This window comes from Pipistrellus kuhlii, unplaced genomic scaffold, assembly GCF_014108245.1.
Source record: "Pipistrellus kuhlii isolate mPipKuh1 unplaced genomic scaffold, mPipKuh1.p scaffold_m20_p_3, whole genome shotgun sequence".
Lineage (NCBI taxonomy): Eukaryota > Metazoa > Chordata > Mammalia > Chiroptera > Vespertilionidae > Pipistrellus > Pipistrellus kuhlii.
In genome coordinates this window covers 20,884,148-20,908,571 of record NW_023425529.1, presented here as the reverse complement: position 1 = coordinate 20,908,571, position 24,424 = coordinate 20,884,148, and the positions used below count along the sequence as shown (strand labels likewise).

The window sequence follows — 24,424 nt, the reverse complement described above, 5'->3', positions numbered from 1 at the left end:
TAATGATCAATATTCAGAAAATGTATATGTTTGTGGAATGACAAGCTATGAAACTAATTTGAGGATAGAAGAGCTCTAATTTTGGCCCTCCAAATTATACACTAAGGAACATCTTCATTGCCTGCTAAAGTCCCACAGAGCATCTGTTAAAAACCACTGGGCTAGATCCCATGAAGTAATAACATTATATTCTTTAAAAAAAAAAAATGATCTAGAGGCAACTTAAACAAATCAGAAATGACTTCCAGTTTACAGTTATGTTAAATCATCCCCTATGAAGGGCAGAGAACTAAAAGATGAGAGATACAATAAAAAACAAGGCTTTTTTTTTTTTTTTTTTCTAAGCATGCCAGGACAGAGGCATTGATGCAGTTATTGGCAACATTTGAAATAGAATGAAGCAGAAACTATGAAAATGATCTAAATAAAAAATAAACATATACAAATGATCCAGCCCTTAGGAGTTTTTATTTTTTCCTGTAGTTTAACTTTATCTCTTGTTTATACCAAAGTAAACTTATCCTTACTGATTTAATGAGATGTTATAATTTTATATGAATGAGTTTGGACTGTCTATCTTTGACTTTCTTAGGTCTCAGTATCACAGATAGAAAAACATTACACCCGTGTTTTGGTTCCAGAGAGAGCTTTGAGAAACTCTAAAGAAAGAGTCATAGTTCTAGGGGGAATTAAAAATCATTTCAGATTTTCTCTGATAGTCTTTTAAAGACTATCAGGAGTGTTACAAGATTCAGGGTTTAAATTATACTACCATAATTATCTGAATATATTATCACTAAATCCCTGGATTTAACTTAGCTTTTGATGAGCAACCATAGAGACCTATAGAACAAATCTAATTTGTCTTTCAGGAAGCAAGAACAGTGGACACGGAATAACATCAGATCTTATCAGGATGATCCAATTTGGAGACATACAGGCTATGTAATGACACAAATGGATGGGTTGCATCTAGGAGTAGTGAAGAAGGCTATATTAAAAGGGAAAACGGTAAGATTTTTAAGAAACTAATTTATTCAAGATTTATGAAAAATATGAGGAAACAAAAAACACCCAATCGGAAGAGCAAAAAAAGAAAAAGTAATCCAAAAATATGAAGATAGCATAAGGAGCCTCTGGGACAATTTTAAGCATACCAACGTTGGCATTATGGGGATGCCAGAAGGAGAAGAGAGAAAATGAGATATTGAAAATCTATTTGAAGAAATTATGACAGAAAACTTCCCCTTCCTGATGAAAGAAATAGACTTACAAGTCCAGGAAGCCCAGAGAGTCCCAAACAAGAGAAACCCAAAGAGGCCCACACTAAGACACATCATAATTAAAATTCCAAAGGTTAAAGACAAAGAGAGAATCTTAAAAGCAGCAAGAGAAAAGCAGTTACCTACAAGGGAGCTTCCATAAGACTGTCAGCTGATTTCACAACAGAAACTTTGCAGGCCGGAAGGGATTGACAAGAAATATTCAAAGTGATGAAAAGCTAGGACCTATAATCAAAATTACTCTACCCAGCAAAGCCCTCATTTAGAATTGAGGATCAGATAAAGTGCTTCCCACATAAGGAAAAGCTAAAGGAGTTCATAACCACCAAACCAGTATTATAATACATGAAATGTTGAAGGGTATTCTTTAAGAAGAGGAAGAAGAGGAAGAGAAAAAAAGGAAGAGGAGGAGAAAGAGGAGGAGGAGGAGGAGGAGGAGGAGGAGGAGGAGGAGGAGGAGAAGAAGAAGAAGAAGAAGAAGAAGAAGAAGAAGAAGAAGGAAGAAGAAATATGAGTAATAAAATGACAACAAATACATACCTAACAACTGAATCTAAAAATCAAAATAAACAAGGAATCTAATGAATAAAATAAACTAATGAATAAAATAGAACTAGAGGCATGGGAACATGGAACAGACTGATGAATCTCAGAGGGAAAGGGGCAAGGGGAGAGATTAACCAAAAATCTTATATGTATATATGTATTTCCTATGGACATAAACAATAGGGTGTTGAAGACCTGGGGCAGGGCAGGAACTGCATGGAGGGAGGCAATAGGGGGTGGGGGAGAAGGAGTGGGACATCTGTAATACTTTTAAGAATATTATTTTTAATTTAAATTATTTATTGTTTAAAATATTATGTAAGTCTTCTTTTCCCCCCACTGACCTCTCCCCGGCCGCCTTCACCCCCCAAACAATAAAGAATTTTTAAAAATCAGTGAAGACCCTGTAATATTTAAAGTTAAATAACTATATTGGGGGGTTTTGTTTTTATTTTTTTGTTAAAATGTCTTTTGTCCTCCCACCACTTGTTCCTGAAAAACAGTTTGTACATAGCTGCCCATCGCTGGGCTACTCTGGTGGATTGAATCTTGCTGGAGCAATGCTGGCTAGTTAGCACAAAGTTCATGTTCATGTTGAAGGTTAATGCTGTAAAGTCTGTTCTATGTTAAACACAGGATCAGAATCAAAAGCATCTTAGTTGAATGTTTTTACTGTAAAGCAGTGATTCTCAGCAAGAGGCGATTTTCCTCCAGAGGGTATTGGGCAATGCCTGGAGACAGTTTGGGTTGTCAAAACTGGGAAGTGCTATTGATGTGTAGTGGCTAGAGGCCAGGAATGCTGTTAAACATTCTACAATGCATGGTGCCCCCCACCCTAGCCCCAAAAAGATTATCACTAGTGCCAAGACTGAAAAAAACTGGAGAGCCTTGCTGCTTGGGAGAATCTCCCCAGACTGTGGGTATTAAAGCACGCTAAAATATCTCATAAGCTATAACATTTTAAAAAATCATCTATACTAATAAAAGAGAAAGATGCAAATTGACCACACCTTCACGACCCCCACCAGCCAATCAGGAGTGAGTATGCAAATTAACCCAACAAAGCTGGCAGGTTAATTTGCATATACCGGCACCAAGCAGCCTGGGGCAGGATGCTTGCGTTCTGCACCACCCTAGCCACTTTGGGCCTCTGGGCAGCATGGGAAGGTGGAAAGGTGGCTCCAGGCCAGAGCGAAAGCAGAAAGGTGGCTCTGGGCTGGAGCGAAGGCGGTGCTGACAGCCAAGGGAAGGGAGGCCCATTCTTGCATGAATCTTTGTGCATCAAGCCTCTAGTAAGTTATAATAAATCTACTGCACCTGTTACATAGAAACCCTTCATAAGGGAATGCTTTAATGGATCCCTAATGAGAGAAACAATAGAAAATGACACCTGTCACAAATCAGTGTTAAGTGCATGCTCTGTCTTTTCCCAGCCTATGACCCCATTCCAGATTCAGTTCCTGAATGCTGTTGGAGATCTGCTGGATCTGATTCCCGCACTCTCTAAGACGGAAAACTCTAGCCAGGATGCTTTGAAGAGATATGACCAGGGACACTGCTCTGCTCTTATCAAGGTGAGACATACAACCTTTCTCTTTTTCCTGGTTCTGGTCCACACAGACTTTTTCCATATGACACCCAAGTATGTCAACGTCTCATCACTGCTAAGGCTATAGATCAGCTCATGGGCTCCTCTATTGTGGACTTTAAGAACTAGAAGGAACTGATGGAATTGGCTGTACATGATGCTACCTCTGTTTCTTCCACGATTCTTCCCATGCTGTATGTACGTGCCACTCCCACTTTCTAGAACCTTCCATCTTGCATGCTAGCTCTGAGCCTTTTTTGTGCACATTAAAGGTTAATTCCTGATAATAAATATAACAAATATACCTGCATTGACATATCCTATACACTTGTTTCACTTGTAATCAGTTATTGATATATATCTCCCTATACACTTACTGTATAGGATGGTGCCAATTTATGTCACAATTGTGTTAATCATTTATGACAAATATCTGTATGTTACTTGTAGTCAGTTATCTATATCATTCACTATGATTCTGGCTATAGGTTCTTCCTGGATTTGAGAACATCTATTTTGCTCACTCAAGCTGGTACACATATGCAGCCATGCTCAGGATATATAAACACTGGGACTTCAACATCAAAGATAAAGACACCAGCAGTAGTCGCCTCTCTTTCAGCAGCTACCCAGGTAACTAAATTTAGAGGGACATCTGAGTACTATTTTAGGATGAAACTCTGGTGATTCAAAATAACTGGAATGAGAGAAGTGTTTAGTGGTTAGTAAACATTAATGAAATTTAATTTTCAGGATGCTTTTTGAAGAAATATGGCTTTTTTAATAGAATAACATAGGCCAGCCGGTGCAGCTCAGTGGTTGAGTGTCAACCCCTGAACTGGGAGATGGAGGTTTGATTCCCAATCAGGGCCCATGCCTGGATTGAATCTCCAGTATTGGGCATGCAGGAGATAGCCAATTAAGGATTCTCTCTCATCATTGATGTTTGTCTCTCTCTTCCTCTTCCTTCTCTCTGAAATCAATAAAAACATATTAAAAATAAAAATAAATAGAATGGCATAAAGTTAGTTAATAGAGTTGACAGAAATTCACTTCAATAAATGCAACTGAGTTATTTATTAAGTACAAGGCTCTTTCTATGCTCTGCTGTGGAAGCAAAGATGAGCAAGACAGATCCTGCTCGCCTTATCTCCTTGAGGGTCTGTCCCTGCTTCTCTTATTCATAGCAGTATGCACAACACCTAATCTAGTGTTAGTACTTAATTTGTTTTTGTTGAATGAATGTGCAAACTTATAAATGTGATACTGACAAGATAAATACAATATGGATAAGAATAATATTATTAACTGGAAAGGAGGCCAACTGCTCAGCTCCCACTGACTGTTGTTACCAACCATGTGAAGATCAGTGTTTCCAGATCCTCCAACTTCTCAAGAAAAAAATAAAACCCATTATTTGATCCCAAGAAAGTATATCTGCTAGTTGGAATTGCCCCCTTACTTGCATATTTGCAACCTCTTCAGGAAACATCATGAGCAAAGGCTAGGGGAAAATTCTTACCAAACACCTGAGAGTCTAAGGAGATGTGACGTGGGCACTTTTGACCTTTAATTACCTATCTGTAACTTGTAGGGTAGTTATAACTGTCATATCTATTTATCGCTGTTAGAATATTTTGCCCCTTCTGGTATTATTGTTCCTGATAGTATTATCACCGCCTTATCAGGAATGCTGACAAGGGGCATAACTCACTATTTTTCTGTCCTTGTGTACTGACCCTTCTTTCTTTCTTTTTGTTTGTTTGTTATTGTTGTCTTTGTGTGTGTGTGTGTGGTTTTTTTTATTGTTGCTGTTAATTTTCACCTAAGGATATTTTTCCATTGATTTTTTGGGGAGAATAGAAGAGAGAGGGGAAAAACAGAGAGAAATATATCAATTTGTTGCCTCTTGCATGTGCTGGGCTGGGGAGGAGCCTGCAACCGAGGTTCGTACCCTTGACTGGAATCGAGTCCAGGATCCTTTGGCCCACAAGCTTTATTCACTGAGTCAAACCGGCTGACGCCTGACCCTTCTTTTGAGACCATTTTGATTTCATCTTTGTCATAGTTTGCTTACTTGTGTTGGTGTTGAGGAGGTGTGGGGACTCCTTGCTCTGTGATTTGATTCTTTTGTGTCCCTTTAGACCAAAACTTAAGGACAGCAAGAGACTGAAACCTATCAAATATTCTTCCTCTTTTAAAAAAAAAATATATTTTATTAATTTTTTACAGAGAGGAAGGGAGAGAGATAGAGAACTAGAAACATCGATGAGAGAGAAACATCAACCAGCTGCCTCTTGCACACCCCGTACTGGGGATGTGCCCACAACCAATGTACATGCCCTTGACCGGAATCGAACCTGGGACCCTTCAGTCTGCAGACCAACGCTCTACCACTGAGCCAAACTGGTTTCGGCTTCCTCTTGTTTACAATATAATGCAATGTTCACATGTTACCTGCACTGCTTTGGAATCTCTGGAGAAGAGTATTAAAAGTACTGGATCTCACCGAAACCAGTTTGGCTCAGTGGATAGAGCATTGGCCTGCAGACTGAAGGGTCCCAGGTTCAATTCCGGTCAAGGGCATGTACCTTGGGTTGCCGGCACATCCCCAGTAGGGGGTGTGCAGGAGGCAGCTGATCAGTGTTTCTCTCTCATCGTTGTTTTTGACTCTGTCCCTCTCTGTTCCTCTCTGTAAAAAAATCAATAAAATATATACATATATATATTTTTTAAAGTCCTGGATCTCAAAGACAGTGATGGGGAAGGACATGAGGGATTTCCTGTGAAACTCATGACTCTGTTAACATTTCCATATATATATCCTTCCAGAATAGGTAGCTATATAGACAATAGAAATTTTTACAGCAATTAAACTGGGGCAGAACAAAAGTTACTTTTTTTTTTTTTTAATCCCAATGTGTTTTAACAGGATCCAGTGGAGCAATGTGGCTCATGTTTTCTCTAACTGATCAGCTTTGTTCTCAAGAATATAGATGAAATACATGTAGACTCATTTCTGTTACCAAGTGTTGATGAAGGGGTGTGCCACATTTGATTCATCCAATAGATAGGAACCAAACTTCACCACCAATGTTGTGCCATGGGAGCTGTCGATCCCAGAACAGAGTTGGATGGCTTCTTTGTTTTCCTTTGGTGGAGGAGTGCCGTGGTAGATTAAGTGGATTAAAAGCGTGGTGTTAGTTTTGAATGGAAGGAGGCAGGGCTGATGCTCTTCGTGATATGGGCAAGTATATTTAGAACTGCTGAGTCAGAACAGACAGGTCAAGCCATGAAAGATTTGTGACTTGGCTGAGGCTCAAGTTAAAGCTGATGTTAACTGGGATGGCAGATACCATCATACTGAACATCTGAAGATCTCACATTTACCCATTTATATTTTTCCAATACAGCATGACCCTCCTGCCAAATTCTGACTACCAAGATGGTCGCCATGAAAAACCCTAAAACTTCAATGTACCTTTGTAGTCAGTTATCTATATCATGACCTATTTATTTATTTATTTATTTATTTATTTAGCTTTCCAAAAAGGAAAAGGGTAGAGTGTGGCCAGTTGCTAAATTATTTTTCAATCTATGGAGTCTAACTATTTTACTCTGATAAACCTGCTTTCTTATTTGTAAAATGAGGCTAATATAATGCTTCATAAAATTGTAAACATTATGTGATTTATTCATCAACAATTTTTTTGTTAAATTGTTGTGCTATGCAAAATATTTACAATGGAGAACAAGCCAAATAAAAGTTCTACTTTAACAAAACTTGCATTCCGGTGAAATATAGAGGCAAATTAAAAAGCAATGATGATAAAGTATGGTTTGTATAATAAATAATAGGAAAGACTAGCCTGGGGATGTTGAGATGGACTCTAAGAGAATTTAAGTTGAGGCATAAAAGAAAAGTATAAATTAGCTAGACCAGCGATCAGATGGGCATAGTGGGGTGGTAGAATGTTCCATGTGAAACAAAGAATGTGTGCAATGGCCTGAAGGCAAGAGAAACTGTGGAGAAGGCCAGAGAGAAGGAATGAAGGGCAATGCAAGACCATTAATGTAACAAGGGGTGGAGGCATTAATAGATTTGCATTTTAGAATTATCTGGCCTGAGAAGGAGGATAAGAGAGGCTGCCAACTGAACATTAGAAGGCTGATCCAGGTGACTCAGACCACATGTTTTATTGATGGTCAATCAACGTGTGAATGGGAGATTGGTATCCATGTTCAAGAAGAAAACAAAATGTCAAAAATGACTGCTAAAGTACTGTAGCTCATTATGACTTTCTTTTTTTTTTTTAATATATTTTATTGATTTTGTACAGAGAGGACGAGAGAGGGATAGAGAGCCAGAAACATCGATGAGAGAGAAACTTTTATCCGCTGCCTCCTGCACACCCCCTACTGGGGATGTGCCCGCAACCAAGGTACATGCCCTTGACCAGAATCTAACCCAGGACCCTTCAGTCCGCAGGCCGACGCTCTATCCATTAAGCCAAACTGGTTTCGGTTCATTATGACTTTCTATGTGCTCCTGTTACCCTAACCAGAATACTTGCGGGATAATTACCTAGTAAAAATTGCCAGAAGAGCACTCCCAAAATTGGATTCCAGCACAGAGGAATAGAAGGAACAGCAGTAATCCTTCACAGTACATTCATCAGTATTACAAAAGAATTTACTGTCTCCAGCACGCCCAGACTTATCTAAGCCGATCTCATGCTCCATGAGCTCCAGAACCCCAATTGACTCCATGCAAACAGAGGTGGTTCAGCCAAGGAATTGCATTACTACAATAACCCCATCTTAATCTAGAAAGGATTTAAGCAATTCAGTAGCTTCATAGGCTCAGTCTTTTTTAATCAGTTTCCCTTTACCCTTGGGGAAATTGTTTCACTTAAAGATGCTAACATGAAATGTCCTGAGGGAGTCAAAAGCATACCAGAATTATACCAGGTGCTGATAACCTCCACGTGCTCTTAAGTCTAGCCAGTGATTTCCAGCTGCCTTCCCTCTCCAGCCCCCCTGAGACCAGGCAGGGTAGAACTGTGGTCGGCAAACTGCGGCTTGCGAGCCATATGCGGCTCTTTGGCCCCTTGTGTGTGGCTCTTCCACAAAATACCATGGCCTGGGTGAGTCTACTTGAAAAAATGGCAATTAGAAGAAGTTTAAGTTTAAAAAATTTGGCTCTCAAAAGAAATTTCAATCATTGTACTATTGATATTTGGCTCTGTTGACTAATGAGTTTGCCGGCCACTGGGCTAGAAGTACTGGAGCATCCTGGCTGCAACCAGTGTGTCATGTGTACCTAATTTAGGAAGCACCTTTCCAGAATTTACTAAATGTCTTTCTAGTACCTAAGACCAGCCAGCATGGTAATGCCATTCAAATGGGGCCACGTTCGGACAGAGACCCATGTGGGTCCTCATCCCTGGATTTCTCATTTGGAGGAGAACCACAGGCAAGTTCAACAAGATGCTATGAGTAGCTTTGGGATGCAAGACTATGAGGGGGTTCTGAGGAGTAGATCCTGTCTGCTGGCCCTCATATTGTAATTTTTATAGCATTGAGTGGACAGAATGTTGGGAACATGACGAGTTTAGGTGAGTCTTGTGTCAGACACAGCATGTGTTCTCGGCTCTAAGCTACCCAAGGTCATGCTTACCCTTGGGCTTCAGCATGTGTTGTCACTGCAGTGCCACCTTCCTTCTACTGCACCCAAGGGCAGCAGGGGAAGTGACTACTGATCTTTACTTGGTGTGCTCCACTGCTTGTCACCTTCCGCTGCAGTCCCCTGGGGAGCGCCGGACCTGGCCCCTACAAGGGCTTTTGAGCACCCTGCTCCCCAGCACAAATGGGCCTTTCAGCAGATCTCATGCCTTTAGCTAATGAGGTAGCCTCCCACTGTCCCAGGCCAGTCTTAACCTGCCAGGATATTCCTTGTGCGATTGGAATGGCTCTTCTGGCTCTGCCCACAGGCTCTCAACTAATTGTGCCCACTGGTGGGGGTGTGTGAAAGGTGGAGGTGTGTAAAGAGATCACAGACCAGGAACGCAAGGGTTATAGCTGAGAGAGGCAAGAGCAGAGAGTTGGAAACTATGCTGAGCTACGTTTATGCTATAAAAATCTGAATTTAACTTTAATGACCATAAAAAACCATTCACATTTCTCTTAACATTCTGTGTAATACTTGGATTTGAGGTCATTATTAACAAATCACAGTAAAGACCTTTGAGACGGTCATAACAGCCAGTATTCACAGGTGGCACCATTGATATTGCAGAGCCAGTAAGTAAATGGTGATGGGGAACTGCAGAGGCAAAGAAATCCATGTTGTTTCAGTACAAGTAGGTTACAAAGTCATGGCTTTGTGAGTAATAACAGTGTTGCTACCTTTTTCTCATGGTGGGAGTTAGAATAGATAATATAGAGAGATGGTACTTGTATACTATAAAGAATCTTTACGTGCACCGATTGGGCAAATACATTTTCTCTACTATTAATAAATCCCTATATCTTACCTAGGCCAATGAATTTTGGAATATATTTCTTAATGTAATTGTTTATAAAGGCAGGAGTTCTGAAAGATATACTTGCCCGAGGTTCTGAAAACTCAAAGGAAGGTGGCCCTGGATAACGTTGTTCTAGAAGTTTTCTGTCCCTCACAAGGGTTTTGAATAGCAAGGACTATTTTACCTAACAACTGATAAGGCTAAGGAAGATAAAATCCCCACACTAACCCTACCCCCCAGGAACGCCAGCCGCAGTGTTGAAGGAAGTAAGACATGGAGAGAAATCCCATAGGGAATGACAGCCACTGAAAAGGTAGCCAACACCATTGTATGAAGACCTCCTCACAAAGGTCTACTGACTTTAGCTGCATGCAGTCCTTCAACAGATTCAAAGAAAATCGGTGTCACTAATACTGAGTCTTCCAGTCCATGAATATAGTATCTCTACTTATGTAGATCTTCTTTTATCTGAACAATGTTTTATAGTTTTTAGTATATGGGTCTTACATACTTTTAATTCGTTTGAATCGTAAATAATTTTTGATGCTCCTGTAATCCGAATTGAATTTTCGACTCCCTATTTCAATTGTTCATGGCTTATATATATGCATTTGTTATCTATTGCTACATAACAAGTCACCCCCAAAATGAGTGGCTTGAAAAGACAATAATTATTTAGTATCTCATAGTTCCTGTGGATCAGAAATTTAGATAGGGTACAGTGAGGGTGGCATGTCTGGGTCTCCTTAGAAGACTCACAGACTGAGGAACTGAACTCTCTATAATTTAACTGAAGCTGAAAGATACATTTCCAGGTGACTCACATGGTTGACAAGGTGAGCTGACAAATTGGTTCCCACCACTTGGGCCTCTCCACAGGACTGCTTGAGTATTCCCATGGCAAGGTGCCTGGCTTTCCCCAGACCAAATGATCCAAGAACAGAGCAGAAACAGGAATGCCTATTATGACCTAGTCTCGGAAGTCATGTACTGTTACTTCCACTACATTCTATTCATTAGAAGCACATTATTATGATCAACCCACAGACAAAAAAATTATGGAAATATAAAACTCACCACAGTATATAATAGAAATAAGATTATTTTGGTACATTTACTATTTATCCCAGGAACTTTCTAAATTCATATATCAGTTCTAATAGCTTTTTTATAGATTGGGATTTTTCAAAATCCATCATCATGCCATCTTTGCATAAAGGCAGTATCACTTCTTCTTTCCCTTCTTTCCCTTGATTTCTTGCATAAGATCTCCAGGACAATGTAGACTAGGAGGGCATGATAATCCTTTCCTAGTTCCTGATCTTAAGAGAAAAATATTCAGTCTTTCATCATTAAGTATGTTTGTTGTAGGATTTTTATAGATATCCTTTATAAGGTTAAGAAGATCCCTTCTGTTCCTATTTACTAGCTTAATGTTTGTTTTATGAATGTTTTGTGAAATTCTTTCTCTGCTTCTATAAAAGTGGTCATTAATTTTCTTGCTTATTAATATGATTAGTTTCATCTATTGATTTGCAGATTTTAAACCTTCTTGGCATTCCTGGGATAACCCCCCACTTAGTCATTATATATTATTAAATTTTTTTGGTTAAGCTTAATGCTATCTTGTTAAGGATTTTTTTCATCTATATTTATGAAAGGTATTGGTCTGTAGTTTTCTTTTCTTGTAATAGTTTTGGCATCAGGGTAACCTCATCCTTATAATCTGACTTTGGAATTAATTTTTCCTTCTATGTTTTCTAAAAAATGTTTGTGTATGACTGGTAAATGTTTAATACAATTAATTGATTAAGCTACCTAGACATAGTTTCATTTGTTGGGAAAGTTTTTAATTATTAATTCAATTTCTTTTATTGTTATAGGACTATTCAGGTTTTCTAATACTTGAGTCAGTTTTGCAAATTTGTGTCTTTCAAGGAATTCATCTACTTTTTCTAAGTTATGTTTGTTGTCAAAGTTATTTATAGTATTTTTATTACCTTTTGATGTCTGCAAGGTCTGTAGTTATTTTATTTATTTATTTAATTGCATTTATTGGGCAACATTGGTCAATAAAATTATATAGGTGTCAGGTGTACAATTTTATAATACATCATCTGTACATTGCATTGTATATTTATCATCCCAAGTAGGAAAGAATTATACAGATGCTCTTTAACCTACGATGGGGGTACCTCTCAATAAACACATTGTAAATTGAAAATATTGTAAGTCAAAATGCATTTAATATACCTAATCTACCAAACATCATAACTTAGCCTAATTTACCTTCAACTTGCCCAGAACACTTATATCAGCCTGCAGTTGGGCAGTCACTTAACACATTGTCTATTTTATGATAAAGTGTTCAATATCTCAAGTAATTTATTGAATACTGTACAGAAAGGGAAAAACAGAATCATTGTTGGGTATTCACCATTAACATAGACCAGTGGTCAGCAAACTCATTAGTCAACAGAAGGCAAACCACGGCTCACATGTGGCTTGTGAGCCGCAGTTTGCCAACCACTGACATAGACAGCTGAAAGCACACTGGGCCTGGAAAATGTTTGAAGCATTAAACGGAAATTAATTGCATCATCTGAAAGATCATACTGAATACTGCTAGCCTGGGAAAAAACAAAATTCAAATATTACCTTCACACCACTGTAAAGTTGAAAAATCAAGTCATTGTAAGTCAGACCATCTATGTGTGTGTGTGTGTGTGTGTGTGTGTGTGTGTGTGTGTGTGTGTGTATATATATTCAGATAATCATTGACTTTGTGACATAGCTCTGATTTTCTTTGTATTTATTATATTTGGGGTTTGTTGAGTTTATAATATCTATATATTAATGCTTTTCCTTATATTTAAGAATTTTCAGCAGTTAAAGCTTCAAATATTTTTTTCCATTGCCTTTCCACTCTTCTCTCTCCCTGTGATTCCTATTATTTATATGTCAGAATGCTTAATCTTATCCCATAGGTCTTTGAGGATTTGATCATTTTTCTTTAGTCTTTTTTCTCCCTCTAGTCTTCACATTGGATAATTTTATTGATCTACTTCAAGTTTACTGAACCTTTCTTCTGCCATCTCAAATTTAGTGTGGAATCCATCCAGTGAATTTTTCCCCCCAATTATTGTACTTTTCAGGTCTAGAATGTGCATTTTGTTCTTTCTTTGGTTTCCATTTCTCTGTTAATATTCCGTCTGATAACTTTTAATACCATATTTTCCTTTTCTGAACTGTTTGAAGTTGAAGTCTTTGTCTGCTAAATCCAATATCTAAGCCTACTTGGAGACAGTTTCTATTAATTTTTTAACATGTAGGTCATGTTGCCCTAGCCGGTTCAGCTCAGTGGGTCCCAGGTTCAATTCCGTCCAGGGCATGTATGTACTTTGGTTGCAGGCTTGATCTCCAGCCCCACTGTCAGGGCATATGCGGGAAGCAGCCAATTGATGTGGCTCTCCCCCTCCCTTCCACTCTCTAAAAATCAATGGAAAAATATCTTCAGTTGAGGATTTTAAAAAAAAAGAAGAAAGAAAATGGGAAGAAAAAAGGAAAGGAAGGAGACAGGCAGATAGTTCATGGATGACTCCCTCTGACATGAACATGTGGGAACTGTAAGGGAGAAAGATGAGGTCTGCCTAAGACATCATGGCCCCCATCACAACCTCATTGTTTTCTATTTGTGCTGCTCTCCCTTCTATACCCTTGATTTTAAAACAAGAGGCTAAATTGTTCAGGAATTGTTATCAAAGTATTGATATGGAGACCTATATATTCAGCACAAGAGTTGGACATGAAGCCAACCATTGTAATCACCTTGATTATAAATGGCATGACTAGGACCTAACTAATTTTATGGGAACTAGGCGGCACTCAAGTTTTAAATAAATTACTATAAACTTGTTTGTGCTCACTTTTTACTGAAATTTAAAAAAAAACAACACCCTAATACTTTAGGCTTAGTTCCTACTTGTGTGCCCTGGCTCTGTGATTGACATTATATTAGACAGTTGGTATATAATATGTCATTTAATTTTCATAAAAACCTAATAAGGTATTGTATTGTATCTACGATATATATATATATATATATATATATATATATATATATATATATATATTTTTTTTTTATTATTATTATTTTTTTTAATGATTTCAGAGAGGAAGGGAAAGAGAGATAGAAACATCAATAATGAGAATAATTGATTGGCTGGTGGGGAGGATCAAGCCCACAGCCCAGGCATGTGCCCTTGGCCAGAATTGAACCTGGAACCCTTTAGTCTGCAGGCTGACACTCTATCCACCGAGCCAAACCAGCAAGGGCTGTATCTACATTTTTAAAAATATGTTTTAATGTTTTAAAGAGGAAGGGAGAAGGATAGAGAGATAGAAATGATGATGAGAGAAAACATTGATTGGCTGCCTACTGAATGCCCCTCACTGGGGATTAAGCCTGCAATCAGGCACGTAAAATTAGTTAGGCCCTGACTGGGAATTGAACTGATGACCTCTTGGTGCATGGGTTTGTTATAAGTACCTCTCAACAACACCAGAGTGGTGTTACCGGATAGCCCCCTGAGTCAGTGGGAGCTGTTTCCAACCTCATTCCTTATCTTCTCATATAAATGAGTTTATATGAGAGACCTTGACTGTGTTATGAGAAGTCAATTTATTAAAAGTATGCACCTTTATTGAAAAAGCAAAGCAAGCAAACCTATATATCTGGCTTACAAAGCACAGATGAGCTCTCAGCTAAAGAGCACATTGGGTCGGGGTCCAAGGTGTTATATACCCTCCTGTCTATAGGTCTCAAAATCCCTTCGCTGAATATTTTGGTGCAGATTAATTCTCAAGGCCCCCCATTTTACTTTGTTATGGCCTTCCCAGAATTTGGTGAAGTTGCAGGTGATTCTCATAAACCTTGCCAAACCTTGAGACTGCTGTCTTCTCTATTTAGGGAGTAAAACTGCCCTTTTTTCCTTTCTCCTTTCCCCTCCTTTCTTCATTCTCTCCTTAGGAAGGTTTTTAACCATTTGCTCTCCTGTCCTTGGCTGGGGAAGATAATGGCTTGTTAAGTTACAAGCTGGCTGCAGATTGCCCACACTTTTTGGCCTTGTTTTAACTTTCCTGTCTGTTTCCCTATTCCTCCGGCCTTGGAATCCTGTAACAGGTTGATGGTCAATCACTGAGCCACACTAGCCGGGCTACATTTTTCAAATAAAGAAACAGGTTGGGAGAAGTTAAATAGCATGCTCAAAATCATACCACTCAGAATTGGGGACCGGGATTCAAAATAATATCTCTATAAAAATCCATTTCCCCACCCCCTTCCAGAAATGGTTCCATTTGCATTTAAGTTAAATGATTAAAACTGAAAAAACCATGAACTCAAAGGGCTACCTGTCACACCAGGTGGGTGGAGTGTTTGCATGGGAACAAAAGTTGGAATCTATTCAAAGTGTTTTAATTGAGGATTCCAGTAATAATTATCTACATAAGGCTTAGGCTTTAATTTATTTTAATTATCTGTCAGCAAGGCTCTCTGGCATGCACTTAGTGCATTTCACCAGCATGCATGTGTTCCTACTTTGTATTACATCCAGGCACCTCATCACTTCCCTCACACAGATATACCCACCCCATAAACTTAAAATTTTCTGTGGAGCTTGCAAAAAATGCAGATTCCTAATGCCATTCAGAGAAACCTTATTCAGTTGATCTGGGCATTTGTATAAAAGACCCTAGGTGATCCCTAACTGGTTTGGCTTAGTGAATATAGCATCTGCCTGCAGACTGAAGGGTCTCAGGTTTGATTCCAGTCAAGGGCATGTACCTTTGTTGTAGGCACATTCCCCAGTAGGGAGTGTACAGAAGGCAGCTGATCAATGCTTCTCTCTCATCAATGTTTCTAACTCTCTATCCCTCTCCCTTCCTTTCTTTAAAAAAAAAAAATCAATAAAATATATATATTTTTAAAAAGAACCTCAGTGATTCTAACATACTGGGTCCAAGCCCATCCTTTTCAACTCTGGCAGCACTACTAGGTTGGGTAGCAAAGAGTTTGCTCAGCCTTTTCCTGTTGGGAAAAAAAAAGAAAAAAGAAAAAAAGAATAGTCTCAAAGCCCCAAGATTATTTAGTCAAGAGTCCTTCATAATCCATAAGGTTATTACTTTCATAGTTACAAAACTGCCTATGTATGTTGTTAATATTTTAATGTACTATTGCTTTTATTAATTTCACATTACATATTTTATGTTAGATACTTTATTTTGTTTTTTAATATATTTTTATTGATTTCAGAGAGAAAGGGAAAGGGAGAAAGAGAAACATTATGATGAGAAAGAAGCACTGACCAGCTGCCTCTTGCACTCCCCCGACTGGGGACCGAGCCCACAACCCAGGCATGTGCCCTGAATTGGAATCAGAGCACAGTTCACAGGTCAACATTTAGTTACCGAGCCATGCCACCTGGGGTGTGCTAGACATTTTGGACATAAAACTGAAATATATACAATCTGTGAGTTAATAACTGTCTTCCACCTTTAAAAAGTAGAACCAAGGGAGGAAAAGAAATAAAATAGAACCAGGGCACCTATTACAAAGGCTTATAGTTAGATTTTTATAGCACTTTATTTTCTACTTTCTTAAGTATCTATTTTTTTGTCCTCTTTGTCACCATCCCAGAACACTAATGACTTCTGCCAAGCCACACCTTCCTTGATCATCGTTCCCAGCTAACTCAGGAAGCTTCCTCCCTTCTATCTTTCCAGAAATCCCACCTTATTCTCCATCCTTTTCTTGACTAACTGGTCATAAGGTGATTTTCTCCAACTCCACCCTATCTAAACATGCAATTCCCCATGACTCACTCTCTCCTAATTGCTTCTACTGCATTTGCTCCATCGTTTGTGTCATCCCCATTTACATGACTACATATCTGTTCCTATCACATTTCTCGGGCATATGGAAGAGTGGGAAAGGCAGATGTTAAGATTTGGTCTTAGATTTATTTCTGATAATGCTGTTTATTCACTTTAAATAGCAAAAAATTTAATAGCTCATCTAAAAAGAATAAAACATAAAAATAGCTCATCTAATCAATCTTTTGTGAAGATCAAATAATGGTATCCATCCTTCTGAAGCAAGGTATCTGGTGTGCGGTGGGCACACAATAAATGTTAATCACCGCCATCTTCTCTTCAATAGTGATTTATGGAGCACCTACCACGTGTTAAATCCTTTTCCTTTGGGACAGAAAAAGTAGGGAGCTTACATGCTATAGGGAGAAATAGAAAATAGTAAACAAATAATCCTATATAAAAAAAGGGTAATATGTAAATTGACCAAACAGCAGAATAACCGGTCACTATGATGTGCTCTGACCACCAGGGGGCAGACACTCAATGCAGGAGCTGCTCCCTGGTAGTCAGTGTGCTCCCACAGGGGGAGTGGCACTCAACCAAAAGCCACGCTCACAGTTGGTGAGCTCAGTGGTTTACCTCTGTGGCAGCACTAAAGATATCCAACTGATGGCTTAGGCCCTCTCCCCACAGACATCAGTCAGATATCCCCCAAGGGCTCCCAATCTGTGAAGTGCACAGGCCAGACTGAGGGAACCCCCGGCCCCTAGTGCATGCACTGGGCCTCTCGTATAATATAAAGTAGATAAAATAATTTATTATTTGCCAAAAACAAATTTCATTTTGATGTGGATGATAGCAGACTATTGATTAAATACAAACCCACCTTCTATTGATTCCATATAAGCTTTAAGAGACATATTCTTTACTGTAGTGGAACCCCTGCAGGATATTTGGCATCCACAGCACAGGTTTCCTGTGTTTGAATACATAATAGTATGAGTCCTCCATTGATCACATTCCTAGGGCAAGATTAAGCAGAAATGTCTTCAAGAAATACTTACTTGCCTGATCGATGTGGCATCAATCCATGAACCAGGAAGTCGCACATGTTTGATTCCCGGTCAGGGCACTTGCCTGGGTTTGGGGCTCCATCCCTAGTAGGGGAAGTGCAGGAAACAGCCAGTGATGATTCTCTCTCATCACTGATATTTCTCCCTCTGCCTCTCCCTTACTCTCTCTGAAATCAATAAAGAATTAAAAAGAAAAAATACTTACTTGATTGAGGAATAATCACTGTGAGGAGAAGTGGGAATTGATTGGTACCAGTTAGGATCTTGGCGAGAAGAGAAGCAAATAAATGCCATTCTGGAAGGTGGGAAGATGGGTCCATTACGGTGTTGATAAAATAAACAGCTGTAGGATTTCGTGTCCTGGGATAACAGGGCACTCACAGGCTTCCTTTTCATAGAGTGAGAAAGCAGAAGGTTCTCCTGTACGTACAGCAATGTGAGAACAGGGGTTCTGGTGGAGACACGCAGAGGGGAGCAGGAAGAGCAGTCTGGGCTTGTGCCTTTTAGAAAAGCTCCTGAGAGCCCGGCCAGTGTGGCCCAGTGGTTGAGCATCCATTCCCAGTTGGGGCACATGCCTGAGTTGCAGGCTCAGTCCCCAGTGTGGGGCATGCAGGAGGCAGCTGATCCATGATTCTCTATCATCGTTGATGTTTCCGTCTCTCCCACTCCTTTCCTCTCTGAAATCAATTAAAAAAAAAAAAAATCCCCTGATGGAATTCAGTCTCTGTGCTGGAAACCATTGCACAGTGCTTGGGATATAGTAAGTTTCGTAAACATTTATTGACTGTCAGGACTTGCTTAGAGAAAATCAGACAGCCCACCACAGGTTGGTGCTTTCCACAGGTCTGAGAAGTGATACTTGTATTCAGCAGTGAGAAGTTGAGCAGAAAGGCTAAGTGTGTACAAAGTTGTTACTTTTCTTTTTAAAAAACAGGGATGAACAGAGAGCTCCCAAAGTGTCCCATCCCTCGTTGTTAAAGTCAAATGGCAGCAGGGCATTTTAAAGCAATGTTGTATAAATGTATTACTATGACTGTGTGTTAACTATAATAAAGGTTAACATAGCAAATAACCTTCTACACTTTGTGGCTGGAAACAATATGTGAATATTACTGCTTTTGAATCCACAGGATAGCTAAGTGATTCTTTCTAGAGAATTAAACTGGCACCTTCCCTGCATCTGTGGTTGGCTGTGGGTTGGTGGGCAGCTCTACTGTTCTTGGAGGAACTCTTGCACATTTGGGGTGGGTTGGCTGGCTAGAGACGGGCCGAGATGACCAGTCTCTAGCCAGCCACGAGACCTCCTCCATGTGGTCTCTCATCCTAGAGACCAGGCTAGACTGGGCTGTTTCCACAGCTGTAACCAGGCTACAATAGAGAGAGCGGAAGTGTGCAAGGTCTCTGAGAGCTAGCCTCAGGATTGGCACATTCTGTTAGATGAAGCAGGTTCCAAATCCAGCCTGGATTTAAGAGATGGGGAAACAGGCCTCTTGATGGGAGATGCTGCAAAGTCTCATTGCAGAGAAAATGGGTAAGAGGGAGCCGTGCAGAAGTGCAGCACAGCTATTTGTACCAGCATGAGTCATACCACTGACTCTGAGTTGTGCATTACTCATGTGTGTTCAACACGGATGCTGCTCTTTTGGAAAAAAAGTAGTGCGTTTTGGTCTTCGGAGCTTTGGAGCAATTCATGCATGAGGTGTGCCAATGGGTACATTTTGGCTGCACTGATAGGCTAATAAGGGTAAACATTTCTGGGTTGTTATGAACAGTACCTAGTGGCATCAGAGGGTAGTGGTCACTGTTTACTTTTCTGATTCAAGTACCGTATTTTTCGGACCATAAGACGCTCCGGACCATAAGATGCACCAGTTTTTAGAGAAGGGAAATGAAGAAAAAAAGATTCTGAAACAAATAGTGTCCTAAAATATTTTATGTGCATTGAAACCGAACATCACAGTCATAAACACATGTAATCAACCCTGTAAAGTAAACAGCAGCATTTAGAACCATTTTAGAGCTGGGCAAGCACACAGAGACCACACAGAGCCGGGCAAGTAAAAACACTTTTTTTTTAAAGTATATGTGTAGGCTATATTTGGACCATAAGACGCAGGGACTTTCCCCCCCCACTTCTGGGGGAAAAAAAGTGCGTCTTATGGTCCGAAAAATATGGTAGGTGTTGTGTGTGTTTTTTTTTTTTTTTGTTTTTTTTTTGTCTTGAAATGTGATTTATTAACTATAAGAGTTCCCTTTCAGTTCTTAATTAAATTAAGCAAGAACCTTACTATGAAATGCTATTTGCAGGGTGGCTTTGATACTGGAGTGTTTTATTTTCTCCTGATCTAAAATAGTCCACCTTCCAACAGAAACAGACTTCTACATAGAAAAAACAAACTGATGGCTGCCAGAGGGGAGGATGTTGGGGGACTGAATAAAAAAGGTGAAGGGATTGACAGTTACAAAATAGTCCTAGGGATGTAAAGTACAGCATAGAGAATATAGTCAATAATATTGTAATAACTGTATGGTGCCAGGTGGGTACTGCAAATATCAGGGGAACACTTTTATCAGCACGGGAGCTTTGACCTGCTCCGTTTCCGACCTGGGCCGGTTCACCCTCCTTAGGCAACCTGGTGGCCCCCCCGCTCCTGGGAGGTCACCATATTGATGCCGAACTGAGTGCGGACACCCGATCGGCATAGCACACTACAGCCCAGAACTCATGGGCTCAAGCGATCCTCCAGCCTCAGCCTCCCGAGTAGCTGGGACTACAGGCGCGCGCCACCGCGCCCGGCAGGGGAACACTTTGTAAAGTATGTGCTGCATACCTGAAAGAAATACAAAATAATATTGAATATAAACTGTCATTGAAAAAATTTTTAATTAAAAAAAAGTCTACCTTCCAAAACTCCCCATTGCAGGTATGAGCAAGAATGTAATTTTACACAAAGAACATCTGTTTCTCTTACAGTGCAGTGGTTGACTTGGTCCCCTCTCTGGGCCTTTTCCTTTTTTTTTTTTTTTTTTTTTTTAATTATACCCTGACCAGGAATCAAACCAGTTACCTCTTGGTTCATGGGTTGCAGCTCAACCACTGACACACACTGGCTGGGCTCCTTTTAAAAAAAAAAAATCTTAAATTCTAAACCATAGAATTGGACTCCTTGACTAGAATGTCTACAAGCCAGTTCATCTTTTTTCTAGAACTCTGGGTGGCCTACATTTTCCCATCTTTAGTCAAGTCTTTCTCTTGAATGAAAGATTACTCCTTACATGTATTGTTCACTCGCCCTCTTGTGTCCACAGAGATTGTAGCAATCTCTATGGGGTGAATGAGCAAGTTTATCATGCCAGAAAAACAGCCTTTTCTGCTTAGAGAGCCTTCTCGCGGCTGCCAAATATGATTGTACAGCTTAGTAAATACTCAGAAACAACCCCAGCCCAAGAGGTAAAGGAAAGGTCATTGAAACCTCTCCACGTTTTATTTGTTAAGCCATGTATCCTCCTATGTCCAGGTTGTACCTTCCCAGAGGGGTTGCCCATTAAAATTCCACTCAGGGGTGCCTGCCATCCAGGCTTGTACCACTGGAGTGAGCCACCTTCTCTCCTTTATACGAACTTCTGTACAGCCTTGTGGAGGCTCAAATGAGTTAGTTGGAGACTGCTCTCCACATGTCACTTTCCTGCTCAGAAATTAAAATTAGACTGTTAGAGCTTAATGACATCACTTAGCCCCATGTTATTAGAGGAAGGGATTAAGGAACAGAGAGGCAAAATGAGAAGTGGCAGATTTCTTAGTGGTAATGCTAAAATTTGGCCTTCTGGCTCCCAATTCATGGTCTGAAGACTTTTACTTTCATGTGATCCCTGTATTTGAACCACCCTACCTATCCATGTGCCTGTTGAGGAATGACAACCCAAACTGGTATTTCTAATGTTTCTTTGCCTCCACCTCCCAAAACCCCCACTTCTCCATGCCATACCTATTCCTATTATACCCCTTGGTTCATATTTACTATTCCTAACTGTAATGCTCACTGCTCTTTACCTGATCAATACTTAGTCCCAGGCCCACTTGCTCTGAGATGCTCTCCTCCTTCAACCTTCACTAAGCCAGAAGAGGAAGGGCCATGAGGCTGAGCACAGGTGTTCAGGCTTAGTTGGAGAGCAGTGGCTGGGATGCAAGACCTCATTCTAGGTCTGTCAGGAGACGACTATTTGTTTGATCTTGAATAGAAGCCCCCACCTCTCTAAGCCTAATCTTGCTCTGCCCAATTATGAAAGCATCGAACTACATGTGTTTGTTGTTGAGTGTGTGGCATGCATAGAGCTGGTGAGGTGGTATTAAGTGGTTCATGGACAAGTATTTTGGGCACATTAGTAGAAATAAATTTGCTTCATTAAACCCATAGTTCCCTAATATGGTTATATGTGACAAGGGTAGATATTTTAAGTTTGATTTAAGGAAAATTCTGATGCAAACAAGTAGTAATCATGTGACAGAAGTGATAAGGTGTATCAAAGTGTGGAGGTTTGTTAAGCTCCAGAGGAGCCTATACCCAGCTTCTCACTCTGGCTGGGGTCCTTCTCTCACAATTGTTTAGCAAGGAGTTTATCACTGGTAGTGGCTGATGACAATATATTTTCTCTCCTTGTTATAGCTGTGTCTGGTATTCTCTGATCTTCACCACTCTGATTGTGGTATAAAGTACTGCTAGGGTCTTTTCACAGCTAGGGTTCAGAAATCTGGAGAAGGGGCTGCAACATAAATGAATATACTAGAGACTAGACATGAAATATAAATTTGGAAGGCATTTTGGGGGAGCCAGATGGAGGTTCCACTTTCTAGGGGACCTGAATGTCTTCACCCATGACTTTTTTTTTTTTTTTTAATATATTTTATTGATTTTGTACAGAGAGGAAGGGAGAGAGATAGTTAGAAACATCGATGAGAGAGAGTCATCGATCAACTGCCTCTTACACACCCCCTACTGGGGATATGCCCGCAACCAAGGTACATGCCCTTGACCAGAATTGAACCCGGGTCCCTTCAGTCCCCAAGCCGATGCTCTATCCATTGAGCCAAACCGGTCTCAGCCACCCATGACTTTTTATTCACACATTTTTCCCTTTAGCAAGGCAGATATACATATCAAAGGTAAGGCCTGGTAAACAACAAAGGACCGTCAGGTTAGGGGAATTGCCCTCAGCCGTTTGGCAGCAGGTAATAATGTGCAGATCTTCAGCCTTGCTGAAGAGTTCATCAGCCTTCTGACTTCTGACTGAACTTCCCGCATTTATTAGGCTAACAAAGTAGGTCTTTAAAAAAAGAATTGTCTTCACTGAGCTTTGTGTTGCTTCCATCGTTTATAAAAAGCATTAACCCAGTGTTTCAAAACCATGTTCACTTTTATAAATCTAGATTTTAGTAATTTAGACTCCTTATGTAAAATTTGGAAAATACAAAGCAGCAGAAAGAGAAGAAAGGCAGCATCTATATTCTTATGATCCCAAAATGAACCCTGTTGTCCCTCCGTAATTGGAAGTTGTCCTGTAAAAATCCTAGTAAATGGGAATCTATTTCTGTTTAGTGTTATGGGAAATTGGAATATTCCTGGTTTAATATATTTTTGTCATCACAAATCATAAAGTCAAAAATATGTCAATGCAGAATCCAGGAATGGGGTCCAATGGCATCCTTATATGCAGCAGTTAAATAAATGCCACAGAGATGACCCGTTCTGGGAGAGGCTACTGCAGGTCAAGGATAATAACAACTGATATTCTTTGCAAAGTGCATCACATGTCTGAAGCTCTGTGCTAATAACAGTGGCTAAATATTTCATGTATATGTATGCTGACTTGCCTATTTGTTTCTCCTGCAGGGTTTTTAGTATCTCTGGACGACTTTTACATTCTTAGTAGTGGGTTGGTAATGCTGCAGACCACCAACAGCGTGTATAACAAAACCCTACTAAAGTTTGTGACACCCGAGTCTCTCATGGCCTGGCAGAGAGTCCGTCTGGCCAATATGATGGCCAGTGATGGCGAGCAGTGGGCACAGATATTTTCAAAGTACAACTCTGGTAAGTGGCCCTGCAGAGTAACTTTTCAGGAATGTGGATATGTTTGGATTTCTAGTGAACCAGTAGAGTCATATCCATGCCTTGCTTACTGTCTCTCCCTATATTTCAGGCACCTATAATAATCAGTACATGGTCCTGGACCTGAAGAAGGTAAAGCTGGGGCGCAGCCTTGACACAGGCACTCTGTACATTGTGGAGCAAATTCCAACATACGTAGAATATTCTGAACAAACTGATGTTCTACGGAAAGGTATCTTCTTCATAGTAGAAGTCGGAAGGATGATGAGTGTGTGTGTGTATGTGTTTGTGTGTGTGTATACATACATGGTGGGGAACGTGTGATGTGTGAGTGTATGATGAAGAAGCGTGTGCTGGGGAAGAAAGCATGGGAATGCCACTGCTACCATGTTTCCCTGAAAATAAGACATCCTCCAAAAATAAGACC

The 24,424-nt window shown here is 39.9% G+C and overlaps 1 protein-coding gene across 2 annotated transcripts in view; it reads left to right on the top strand.

Annotated features, from left to right (window-relative positions):
* The window catches only part of PLBD1 (phospholipase B domain containing 1), a 55,995-nt gene that overhangs the window by 23,485 nt on the left and 8,086 nt on the right, over positions 1 to 24,424 (top strand). For both annotated transcript variants that reach the window (XM_036456273.2, XM_036456274.2), the window contains exons 4-8: positions 873 to 1,011; positions 3,263 to 3,403; positions 3,906 to 4,050; positions 23,779 to 23,979; positions 24,089 to 24,229. In XM_036456273.2, coding sequence (XP_036312166.1) covers positions 873 to 1,011; positions 3,263 to 3,403; positions 3,906 to 4,050; positions 23,779 to 23,979; positions 24,089 to 24,229 — 767 coding nt within the window. The remainder of the gene's footprint in view (positions 1 to 872; positions 1,012 to 3,262; positions 3,404 to 3,905; positions 4,051 to 23,778; positions 23,980 to 24,088; positions 24,230 to 24,424) is intronic.